We start from the raw sequence: 12,654 nt of genomic DNA, 5'->3' as shown, positions 1-12,654 counted from the left end.
AAGTGGTGAGAAGCTCTGGATTCCTGGAGCCCAGGTTTAGCAAGCAGATGCTTGGGTTCACTTCACATTCTGTGGGACAAGGTTATCCTTGAACTTGGTGGGACGAGCCCACGGTTCTCCATAGACAGGAAACAACTGCAAGTAGCTTAAGAATCTGGTACTGAGTATTGAGTAGGTCCTCAATAAATGGTAGTATCTTTGTCACCATAATTACGTGTTAATCTACTCATTTTTTTTCCTCTTTAGGCTTTCTTTTACAAAGCAAAACATTTTCTGGTCAGATAACACTAAAACCCTATAATTCCTAGCATAAATTTTCTCATAAAAGAAATCAGATGCTCTCCCCTACCCATGCTGCCTGCTATGATGTGCCAGAAAAATTTCCTGCCAACCACCAGGTAACTGAGGCAGTATCCCAACAAGGTGGAGACCTGCAAAGCATTCAGAATTCAGAAAATAAAGGACATTTTAAACTAAATTAAATCATCAGGGTCAAATCCACAACCTTGGGTGACCTATGAGAAAATTGCTGCAGACCTGGGCACCCTCCTGGCTGAAGGATCTACTAATTCTTCATTGCCTACAGTGAAATCCTCCCCAGAGTGTGTATGGGGAGGAGGACAGATGATTTCCAATTTTAGCCCACAAAATTATATCCCTTATCATATATTTCCATTAGCTTCCATTAACAATTTTTTTAACCAGTCATTCCTTCTAACTTTTCTGGTCTAATTATGGGCCCAAAGTGATTTTGAAGAGTAGGTTTTTTTCTTTCGTAAAATAGGACCAATACTGACAGCAGAAGTACATGGAAGAAAGAAACTTCTAAGTAAAGCGAATAGATCAGCACCTTCAACGAAATTGATCTTCTTTACTATTTGTTCAGTGAATATTAAAATGTATGAATCATAAAAGGCACTGAGAAAGTTTCCCTTTTTTGCGTCCCAAGAAAAGTTCTGTCAAAATGGAATACAACAAGAAATAAAGAGTGATTCTACAGTTGCATAATTCTTTTTGACAAAGGACAATATATGAATTTTTTTCTTGAAGGTCATTAGCTTCTTTCAGTAAACATGTGTAAACACTTATTGTGATCAACAATGGTTTAAGAAAACAATTGTTTTGCCTGCTATTTGGAACCTGTGAAATGCACATATTGAAAATGGTATGTTTCGGGCGGCACCTGTGGCTCAGTCGGTAAGGCGCCGGCCCCATATACCGAGGGTGGTGGGTTCAAACCCGGCCCTGGCCAAACTGCAACCAAAAAATAGCCGGGCGTTGTGGCGGGCGCCTGTAGTCCCAGCTACTTGGGAGGCTGAGGCAAGAGAATCGCTTAAGCCCAGGAGTTGGAGGTTGCTGTGAGCTGTGTGAGGCCACGGCACTCTACTGAGGGCCATAAAGTGAGACTCTGTCTCTACAAAAAAAAAAAAAGAAAATGGTATGTTTCCCTGTTACAACACCGCTTAACATTATTTTATGAATAGTAAAACTATTCCAGTGTCTTATGATTTATTTTGAAGCCTCCTCAAAAATTGCTTTCAAATAAAACTACTTCTTTAAAAGATCTGCTAAAATTGCTAAGCAAACAAAATCCCATTTGTATCTTTATTTTTCTTAAGGATTGCACAATCTGGAACCAAGACCAAAATACTGTATCAAATTTACACCATTCATTATAAAACAACATACACTACATTTATATTCTAACAAATAGAATATTTTCTTTAAAATTATATATTGCGTGCTCTTAGATTCATGCTTTAGATATTTTACATTTATAATTATTCTCTTATAAATAATTGCGACTTGAACAATTTGTACACCTGCTAACACTACATATTCAATGAGGCAAGGCGTAGCCTTTGACATGGGAACAGATAAAATGGAAAACAAGTGTATGGACGTCACAGCCACCGAATTGCGACTACTGTTTTGACTACGCAATGAAATGCTAATGTAAAATACACACAAATCGTCGTTTCAAAAGGCACAATTTCCTCCACAGAAAAGTACAATTTAAAAATACGTGGCAATTAAAATCCAACGCCCCTCGAGGGTTGTGACGTTTGCATTAATGTGATCTTAAACCCCAAGAGCAAAACGCTTGGGCGACGCGGTGTAAGCCTATCCAAGAGGTCCAGGATGCCTGGGGTGCGGGGTGGGGGTGGGGAAAAGGGGCTGGCCACCCTCTAGCTGCCCAGTAGGCCAGATTTCTTTAAGGCCCTTCTCAACTTGAAGTCCGAGTTTCCGCATTGGACATGGGACCTCTCTCTGTTCCAAATCTGGCGCCCTCCCCAAAACAAAAATGATTTTGTCAAACGAGTCCTTCTCACCAGAGAAGTTCTTTTTCCAGACTCCCTCGCCCCTCCCCTTCCCTAAAAGACTCATTAACAGTCGCGCTCGGGGCCGCCCCCAGCCTCTGGGTCGCTCTGGTCGTCGGTGAAGCAGACGTCCACGTCACTGTCTTCACTCTTGGGATCCCCAGACTCCATGGGATAGCCGGGCTCTGCACCTGGGCCGTCGCCTGCCTTGGCGAGCAGACTCTGGCCCGGGTGGCGGGACTTGACATGGCGCTCCAGGTCCCTGCGGCGTACAAGCACCTTGCCGCAGAACTCGCACCGGTAGGGCGTGTTGCCCTCGGCGTGCAGCCGGATGTGCTTGTTGAGATTGCTCGGGTCGCCAAAGGGCCGCAGGCACACTTTGCACTTGAGTGGCTTGTAGCCCGTGTGCGTCCGCATGTGGATCTTGAGCCCGTACTTGCGCGAGTACAGCTTGCCACAGTAGAGGCACAGGTGGCCGGTCTTGGGCTTGCCTGCGCCGCCGCCCCCGCTGACACTACCCCCAGCGCCGCCCCCCGCCACTACCGCCGGTGGCAGTGTCCCCGAGTCCAGGCGGCCACGACCCTTCCCGGCCGCCATTTCAGACAGCTGCTGAGTGTGCATGGCGATCTCTCGGTCGATGCTGGCCAGGGAGCCCAGCTCAGCCGGGCCCAGAGCGGCTGCCGCGGGCCCGCCGAAGTAGGAGATAGACTCCGGATACTTCAGCAGCCCGCCAAAGTGCAGTTTGAACGGGTAATAAGCGGCGGCTGGTGAGCCGTAGAGCAGCTCCCCGTTGTAAACGGTAAAGGCCGGCATGACGGCTGGCAGGTGGCTGCACTCGCCACCAGGAAAGGCCTTGAACCCGCCCGCGTCGAGGGGCGGCAGAGCGCAGCGCTCCAGGGGGAGCCCGGGCGCTGGGGGCAGCTGCGCGTAACGCGCTCCGGGCAGCACCGCCGCGGCGGCGGGAGGGACGCGCTCCACGTGCTTGAATGGGGATGCCTCTTCCGGCGGTACTGGGAGCATAGGGAAACTGCTCAGGGCCCCTGAGCAGGACAGGCCCGACGGAGGCTGCGGTGGCGGGTCCCCTGCTAGCAAACACTTGGGATGGTGGTGATGGTGGTGTGCGTGGTGGTGATGGTGGTGGCCGGCGCCTCCCGTCGCTGGGTTCTCCCCGCTCCCGGGGCGCCCGCCTGCCCGGCCCCCACCCAGCAACCTGCCTAAGGCTAGGCCGGCCCCGTGCTTACCGCCGTTCTCCTCCCGGTAGGAATCGCAGTGAGCTGCCACTGCCGCCCTAGCCAAGCCGGCAGGCTTGAAAGCTGAGCGCACGCCGGGGTAGAAGGCCAGGCCGCCGCCCCCCGCTGGGGAACCGCCCACGATGCCGAGAAAGTGGCTATGTCCTCGGCTGGCCCCGCTCATGTCCAGGGCTCGGTCCAGCTGCTCCCTGACCTTCTTGGGCGGCCCCCACTTGCCTGGGGGCGGGGAGGTGGCCAAGGGTGCAGAGGAGACCTCACGCTTGATGCTGTCCCTCGCCCCGCAGGCCTGAGTGGGTGGTAGGCTCTGGGGGTGCGGCCGCAAAGCACCCGTCTGGGCCGCAGTGGCGAAGTCAGGAGCCGACGGTTTCTGGGAGACGCCGAGGCCATCCGCCGTGGGGGCAGCGCCCTGGCGGGCAGCGTGCTCTGGGTGCAGGAAGGTGCCTCCCCCACCGCCGCTGAGCGCGCAGTGGAAACGCAGATGTGCCTTAAGGCTGTTGGGGTATCTAAACGTCCTCCAGCAGTACCAGCAAATGTAGCGTTCCTCCCCTGGGTGAGAAAGAGTGGGAAAGCGACCTGGTGAGAAGAAAATAAGCGAACACAAAGTGCTAGCGCACCTAAGGCAAAGGTTTTGACTAGTGGTATGGAGACAGAGCGAGTAAATTCCGTAGCTCCACTGTATCGAGCCAGAAAAGCCCCGGATACCTACCTAGCCCTTATCACTTTCTCTATCCTCTGGAACTACTCAGAGGACAGGGCCTGGCCTTTCCAACCAAGACTTCCTCCAGGCTGTGCAAGCAAAATCTTCGTTGAAGAGCACCACTCAGGCAGGCTGGCCCGGGAAGAGCAAACAGCAGCTGTTGCTTTAAATCAAGTGTTGAGGCTGTGCTGTGCCTGAGCCCATCTGTTGGCGTTTGCAGAATAGGTGACGTATGTCAAGGAGTTTGGATAAACTGAACAAAGGCCAATCTAATGGTCATGAGTGCCTCATTACCAGGCGAGACAATATTCTGTATGTATGGGCCATATGTAATCATTCCTTTTCATACAACAATGTCCTTTGTGTCCATTACCCACCCTTTTCACCCCCTCCCAGTCTTAAACACTTTGCCTGAGGTTTTCCTGGAGCGTGACCAACTGAAGGACCACATAGGGACTAACTATAATTTGCTATTCTTCAAAATTATTTACATCTTTATTTCCTCTTTAACCCCATTTAATTTGATGACAGAAAAAAATCCTACGTCCTGATATTCTATAAAGGAGGGTGATATTCTAAGAAGGATGATGTGGTATCGTCTCCTCAGTTGTTCCACTTGGTAATTAATTAACTCCTAGATAACTGTATAGACCCAAGCATAGTAAAGTCCTTGGAGGAAATACATTTATTAGTTTATTACACCACTCTGTGTAAGTGATATAGATATTTGGATTTTAATAAGTGTAGAGTTTTCTACCAAGCACTATATATATACATATATATATATGGTGGCAAATGTTTTTAGTGTGTTTAATATTATTAGCATTAGTTGTCTTTAATTTTGCCAGTCTGTGAACACAGTCAAGAGACACTTTTATGAGATAGATTCCTGTCACATGCTAGAAGTTAATTTCCACTCAGAAGGGTCAGGTTACTTGTGTAGAGAGAAGAGTGATCTTGCAGTTGGGTTTCTTTTAAAATGTAGTTGGCTGAAAATGCTGAAGGGAAGGATGTTGGTGAGAAAGTAGTTGATCCACAAGAAAGTTTCCAAAGTATATGTCAGTCTCATAAAACGTAATAGGAAAGTTAAATTCTCCCTCCTTATGTGTGTGCAAGCAGCTCAAACTTCTAAACATGACTAGAGAAATAACAATGGAAAAAAATGCAGATCTTCTTCCCTGCGTGTATATTAACTTCTGGCTTGCATAAAGCAAGTAGTCTCCCCACACACCACTCAGTAACAATGATGAAAACTTAAGTGAGAAATGGTATATTCCAATTGAGGACAAAGGACAGCAGAAAGAGAAAAACAGAAGAGTATTTCCCTATGAGACCTTATCCTAATTATTTATAGAAGATTTAGATAAAAAACTATTTCAGTGTTCCAATTGCCTTGTATTGAATACTCATGTAAAATTAATCTTGAGAAAAAATAAACCTGTGTTCACTTAGAGGGGTATGTTGGTTTAACATCTTAAATAATCTCCCTTTTTTCTAAATTAAACAGCTCCCTCTCCTTACTCCTGTGGAAAGGAGGAGTTTTTAAGAGCCTGCCCAGAATGACTCATCTCAATGCAAGGCCAGTAAGCTTTGTTCTTAAAACAAAGGGGCAGTATTTTCCTTAATCTTATTATAGAATTGAAACCAACTGAAGTTAGCCAGTATTGGAAGAATAGCTGGTATCTCAACTTATTTCTTCCTTTCTCTGAGATTTAAGCAAAATATGTTTTCTGATTCAATATGCACCTTTTTCAGTTTAGACTCTGAGATCCAAATGATGCCAGCATATCAAACACACTTCATAAGCAACCTTGCCTCCTCTCTTTTGTGTAATCCTAAGGTGTTCATGATTTCAAACAGCTATCTCCAATCTGGAGAAGTCAGGATTCAAAATAGCCTATGCCTTCCCCAAAAGGAAAATAGTGTTTGTTTTGACTTCCATTACCATAGATGTTTATAAGCTCAATTGGCTAAAAGAAAAACATAGTAGTCATTACTCAAACAAGTTGTTTTTGTACTCTTTGGTGATGCCTAATTAAGGAAAGTGTTCTATGTGGAACTGTCTAGCCTCTAAAGTTCAGTGGCAGGTGGTGCCTGTGGCTCAGTGGGTAGGGCGCTGGCCCCACATACCAAGGGTGATGGGTTCAAACCTGGCCCCAGCCAAACTGCAACAAAAAAATAACCAGGCATTGTGGCAGCGCCTGTAGTCCCAGCTACTCTGGAGGCTGAGGCAAGAGAATCGCCTCAGCCCAGGAGTTGGAGGTTGCTGTGAGCTGTGACACCATGACACTCTACCGAGGGCAACAAAGTGAGATTCTGTCTCAAAAATAAATAAATAAAGTCCAATAGCCCTCCAAATTGATCTATTGTGGCAGATTTGCAAGTCCTTCACTATGTATGGAGTTTTATCATGTTTCTCTCTTACTAGAAGAAGTTGACAAGAAAATTTAATATAATATGATGCAAGAAACAAACTATTTTAGGATAATTTTAATGAATATATACAAATCTATGCATACAATTAATTTACAGGGGACAGTGACACTTGAAGTGAGTCATCCTTTTGAATAAACTTCATCCTGTCTTATTCATAAAATGCTTCCTAATTCCCATTTTTGTATTAATTTCTCTAAACCTGTTTCTAAATGGATAAGATTAAGCAGGCAGTTCAGGAGAAGAGCATGTTAAAATATTTCACAGCATTCGTTATGTCAACTTTAAATAATAAATCTGCCTTTAGGGGAAATTAGACAAACAACTGACAAGAGAAGAAAGCCATGGAAGGTTCCTGCATGAAAAGGGACTCTCAGGACCTTAACTATTCCAGCACCTCCCGGACTTCTTTCACAGGAAATGCCTGTAAGTGTTCTAGGGAAGGTTTTTTTTTTAATGTTTTTCTCTTTATTACTGAACCTTAATTTGCATAAATCCACTCTTGGCTTTAGAAGAGATCAAATAAATCTGAGAAGAAACTGGGATACATCCCAGATTCAATTTAAGTAGGGAAGGGGAATGAATAAATACCATTTAAATGTAAGGGACTCAGTACCTGCCAACTGGCCAGCTGTAAGTACCGTAATGCTTCTAAAATGCTGTAGAAAAACATTGCTGTCCTCAAAAAACAGTGGGAAAAGAAGCTTTTTCACCTTGTAAAAGCAACCCAGGTTAGGGTTATACTCTCTGGAACTCCCGAAATACGTACTGTAACAATGGTTAAAGCCCCTTAATTGATTCTCAGTCATGTAGATAATTGTCTGTCTGTATGCAGTAGGAAAGGGTGACCCCATAAAGTTAATACGGACTACTTTCACCCTTGCCATTATGAGCCAGTTTATTACAATCACTGTTGTTACTATCTACTGTTGATTTTAAGTAGATCATGTCGCCACGCTGCCTCCATGAGGAACTTGAATTCCGGTTTACAAAGCTCCAGCGAAAGGCCCTTCAGGCTGGGGACTCGTCCTCAAGACTGGAAGAGAGGTGAACTCTCGCCTACCCACGCTGGCCTAGTGGCCCTTCGGGGGGCGGTACCTTTCTCGTCGTGGGTCGGAGTTGCAGTCGTGGGGATGTCGAACCACTGCGCCAAAGAGTTAGAATACCACACAGTCAGCTCCTCCCCTGGCTGGACATCTCGCAAAGCCCGGTAGAAGATCTGGGACGCAAGGAATAGGACAGGTCTGTCATTTCTGAGGTAATATGTCAAAAAAGCAACTGAGAAGAAAGGTTCAAATACCGGTTCTGACACTGTGTGACGTGGAGAGGCTACTAGACCTCTCTGAACCTCACTGCCCTCATCCTTCAAACAGAAAACAATAGTATCTACCCCAAATATCTAATAGATGTTTAAATGAGACCTGCAGCTAAGCGCTTTTCGCTTAATATTATCGGCCCCACGGGGACGATTAGGTAGATCAATTGACAGTGGGGATGTGGGGTGGAGGCGTGGAAGGGGAAGCCGCAGTACCTGTCCTCCCGGTAAGTCTGCAATAGCTTCCAGAGTCTGTTCCTGGGGGTTCCTGGCTGCCCGGATTAACCCTATCCACTCCAGAGGGGAGCCCCCCGACTCGTCCACCAGCTCCCCTCTCACCATGCGCACCTGCAACACAAGCAGCGGTGGTTCTCCCCTGCGCCATGGCCAGGCCCGCAACCCAGAGAGAAGTATATCCTACACCCTACCCGACACAGGAAAATGATTGTTTTCTTATTGGCCAGACCGCTATGGGCTGCTGAGAAGAGAATAATTCCTGAGGACTGTGGCTTGAAGGAAGAGAGAAAGAGGGAAAGACTGGCCGCCTTACCGCGTCCCACCTTGGCAATATGTTGGGCGAGGGTATCCTCCTGCGTGCCTGGACCCATCTCATACCAAGAAGTCCCCTCCCTTACCATGCTCTCCCACTTGCGGTTCTAAGAGCAGCTCTAACACCAGGTAGAAACGTTTCCAAGGCAGTCCCAGGGCCCAATGCGCCCCCACTTCCAGCCCCAATATCTCCAGCCTCGGGGTTCAAGCCTCACCGCCCCTAGGTGCGGCGAGACTGGTATCGAACGTCTCGGAACAAAGCGCTCCCAGGGGAAAGCTTGCCCGCAAATGGGCGGCCATTTAAAAGCAATTAAAGCGCGTTTAAAGAGGAAAACTTGGTGCACTGCAAACCTGGCTTTAGACTGGGGCGGGGCAGAGGGAGAGAAGAGGGTTAATTTCGATAGGCAGAGGATGAGGGTAGCACTGACCCCGCGCAGGAGCTATTTCTTAGAAGGAAGCTCTAGGCAGCGGCAACCTAAAGCCAAGGTCCTCCCTTTCCCACCAGACTCCTGCCCTCATTTCCTGGTCGCAGTGTGCCCACCTTTGGCTGCTGGGACGCTCTCAAAGGGGGCGCGAGCCTTTAAACTTCCTCCTTGTCGGGAGTCGCGACGCTGTTTGGGGTTGGGGAGTCAGACCTGGTGGGTTTGCCCAGGAGCCTCCCGGTTGGGGAGGCGGACTCTGAGTGCCCGGCTGCAGGCGCTCTGACTTGGATCCCCAGGTGGAGGACGCCCTTTGCCCTCGAAGCCCGCATCAGAGCCACCACCTTGCTCGTCTTCCACTCTCCATTTACCCCAAACCCACAGATATTTGCGGGGGGAAATAATCAAGAGAGGTTCTAGAAACTGAGAGCCTCCCAAGGATTTATTTTTTTGAGGAAATGGGATTAAATTATGTCAAGGCATATTTAAGCCTCAAATGAATATATTGAAGGAAAAGAGAAATAAAAGTCCTCGCCGCCCTGCGCCCCCAGAGACGGTGCGTTCCAGAGAGAGCCGGCTGAGCTGAGTGGAGGGGGAGGCTCCAGAGCTGTGAGGAGGAGACCTCAAAGCGCGGGGAAAACAGCTAGTTCCTGAAGGTCCCGGCACGTAGAGAGTCCAGTGCACCCATCTAGAACCTGTCCCGCTCTCAGCCATGTCCTCCCCCGTCCCTTCCGCTCAGCCGGGCCCCTGTCCAGCTCACTGTTAATTAGCCTTGCTAGGAATAATAGCAGTCTTCTTCTACCCGGCAGAATTAGCAGGTAACGACTCAATCACTCCCTTCCTCCACTTTTCCTCTCATACCCCTGGTATGGGAAAAGGAAGGCAAAGGACCGCGGGCGGAGGGCGGAATAGCCAATACCTTTTTCTTGGGCCCGGGTTCCCTGCGGTCTGACAGGTACTTGCCCAGCTTGAAGGTGCCTGGCACCGGCCCGAGGCGCAAGCCGGCCGGGATGCAGCAGTCCGCACTCACGCTGGCGGCTGGAGCGCGGGCTGTTCTGTGCATTGTTGCCGCCGCCGCCAGGCAGGCGCTCGGGTGCTCCGGGTCCCCCACAGGGCGCGAATGACAGAGCCTGAGCCTCGCGCTAGCTAGGGAGCCGCGCCCCGACGTGCGTCCTCCGCCCGCGGAGTGACGCGGGCGGGCATGCACTGCGCCTTTTCTATTGGGGCGGGTGCCTTTTGGCACTGTGAGCACAAGGGCGCGGAGTTTGGTGAGAGAGTTGCGCTGCGAAGCAGCTGCAAAGTCCCACCCGAGAGGGTCACATGGAGTGGTTCCCTCAGCCCCCTGCATAATCGAGGCCTCTGAATGGCTAGCACACAATGGTCCAGGCGACCTTCCCATTCCTAAAAATCCAATTTGTCAAGGACGAAGAAAAGGCGCTGGTGAATCAAAGGTCCGGCGGGACCATTAATCCTCAGCATGGGGTATTGTCCCTGAGACAGTTACGATATTTTAAGTGACAAATCCACTGTATAATTTCTCCATAAATTTTACTTCCTTTTATTGTTCACGGACAAACCAGTTTTGGGAAATAAGTGACTACTTTAAGTCTACTTGGCTGATTCCTTTGAGCCTTGGTCTACTTCAAAGATTTTTAATTCTCTCCTCTTGGCTTTATTGTAAAGGAGATTAAACAAAGAGATGGGGACTGTTTGGAGGACTTGTTAACTTCTATTGATTTCTGGCGTGTGCCATACAGAAATTAGGCAGGTACTTGATGGGAAAACACCAGAAAATACCTACACTTTTTAAATAACGACCATATTACCATTTCAGGGGATTGGGCTCAGGCCAGTCGGTCATTTAGAATCTGTTTAATCGTTACTTCTGTCCCATTTCGCCCCATATATGAAGAGTCCGGACCAATTCAAGAAGGCAAGTCAACTGTGCATCACTTTTCTTGGGCTCTCCCAGGGCCCTCACTTTCTCTGGAGAATGGGAAGAGGCCTAAGGGCCAAACGCTTTGCAGAGGATGTCCCTTCCGAACCGGACCCAGGGGGTTAAAAAGAACTTTTGCACACCAGTTATTAATCACATCCCCTCTATATGCCAACCCATCAACTCAAGCCCTAATTTACTTTTAAGTTTAAAACGAAGAGGAAGACCTTGGATTAACTTCCACAGAATCAACAAACTGGATTTTTCTAGTAAAAGCAAAACAAAACAAAACCACAGCAGTCTGGCAAAGGTTGCCAGGAAGAGCAGCAAGGTGGCCATTTGAGATGACCCTTACTTGTACCTACTTTCGTGAACTAATAGGATAGGTACTTCAGGGTTTAACCACAGTGCTCCCTGCTTTCTTTTAGGAAAGCTTCCTATTCATGTGAGGACATTTATTTTCATAAAATAGTAGCCGAGTAATCAGTACATCAGATAAGTAGCACATGTTACAGTTCTGCCCGCGCAGTCCCGAACTGAACTCCCAAACCCTCCCCAGCCTGACACGCTCTTCCCGAAGAAGCCTGAGTGGTGTTTGTTTCCAGCACAGTGTCAGAGGCCCCAGCCACTGCACAAGGGCAGAGGACCCGGTGCAGCGCCTGGCGTTGACTTCGTGCTCTTCCCGGAAAGGGAAGGCGCGATTTTCCAGCTGTGAGCCAGAGCGATTCAGTTGAGGGCTGCAGGGTGCCGGGCGGCAGCACCGCAACTGGAAAGGCTGACCCACGCCTTCAAAGCATCTCCATGCGGTGCCCCCTCACTGGAGACCTATGTTTGGCACCTAGATAGGGCCAGGAGACTCAGGTCTTTCTATCTGTGCTCTGCTACTCAATTTTTGGGAAACCTTTAGTGAATGACTTGGAACCCTCAGTCTCCTAGTCTGTAAAATGGGAATGATGGATGCAAACAGACCCTTGGCTCCCTTTCAGCTTTCATCCGGATTTGTTGGGAAGGACAGTAGCAACATGTAGAGTGAGTGCATTCTGGAAGTTCCAAAACTCCAGTTGTTTGTATAATGGGAGAACCCAGACCAGGGCAAGAGTCTCAAGTCTAAGCATCACAAGTCACCCCGTGCTGGGGCAAAGGGATGGTCAGCCTCCAAGCCAACTCCAGGGCCTATGTAAACCTGCACCATAGGGCAAAGAAGAGCTGCTCTCAGGAACTAAGAGGCCGCTGGAGGTGGCCCTCTGACCGTGCACTACACCATGCCCAGGCCAGTTTCTGAGGGAGCTGCCACTGATTATTCCTCTTAACCCCCCAATCGTCCCTCTACGGCCCAGGAAGGCTGCCCTGGACAGAGTGGAAGGAGACCCTTTGATCCGCCTATGAATGGCGAAAGCCCAGGGAGGGAAGGAAGAGAGGAAGCCGCTGGAAGAGTGGAGGGCAATAAATTTAAGCCATGAACATGTCCCTCTAACCTCTGGCCTGGCGACTCCGGGATGACACCCAGTTTAAATTACCAGTTCTGTGAACGGGAAGGGGCGAACGCGGGGCCTGGGTTCGGGGCGCCTCCCTGGCCCTCCTTAATGAGTGAAAAAGCGTGAACGACACGCGAACAATTTTATCAATAGGACCATGTAAAGGCCGACTGTGAGGAAAGTTATTTATTAATATAGCCAATTGTGGCTGGTTCCCAGCCCCACGAGAAGAAAGAGACTGCGCCAGAGGCATTCACAC

The 12,654-nt window shown here is 48.7% G+C and overlaps 1 protein-coding gene across 1 annotated transcript; it reads right to left on the bottom strand.

Annotated features, from left to right (window-relative positions):
- Positions 1–1,591: 1,591 nt before the first annotated feature.
- PRDM13 (PR/SET domain 13) lies at positions 1,592–10,249 on the bottom strand. The gene is made up of 4 exons (XM_053592703.1): positions 9,904–10,249; positions 8,233–8,364; positions 7,800–7,920; positions 1,592–4,117 (listed from the first exon to the last, which is right to left on the bottom strand). Exons 1-4 carry the CDS (start codon positions 10,045–10,047, stop codon positions 2,388–2,390), a joined length of 2,127 nt encoding a protein of 708 aa, XP_053448678.1. The 5' UTR covers positions 10,048–10,249; the 3' UTR covers positions 1,592–2,387.
- Positions 10,250–12,654: the final 2,405 nt, after the last annotated feature.

The sequence above is a fragment of the Nycticebus coucang genome, chromosome 5 (assembly GCF_027406575.1).
Source record: "Nycticebus coucang isolate mNycCou1 chromosome 5, mNycCou1.pri, whole genome shotgun sequence".
NCBI lineage: Eukaryota > Metazoa > Chordata > Mammalia > Primates > Lorisidae > Nycticebus > Nycticebus coucang.
This window is presented reverse-complemented; position numbering and strand designations above follow the sequence as displayed.

Bases quoted from the DNA above. Each gene is read 5' to 3' on its own strand.
- PRDM13 (XM_053592703.1), bottom strand. From the start codon at position 10,047: ATGCACAGAACAGCCCGCGCTCCAGCCGCCAGCGTGAGTGCGGACTGC. The intron at 8,365-9,903 runs GTATTGGCTATT...CTTGTGTTGCAG, and splicing joins AACCCGGGCCCAAGAAAAAG to GTGCGCATGGTGAGAGGGGA. The intron at 4,118-7,799 runs GTACCGCCCCCC...TTTCTCACCCAG, and splicing joins TCCGACCCACGACGAGAAAG to GGGAGGAACGCTACATTTGC.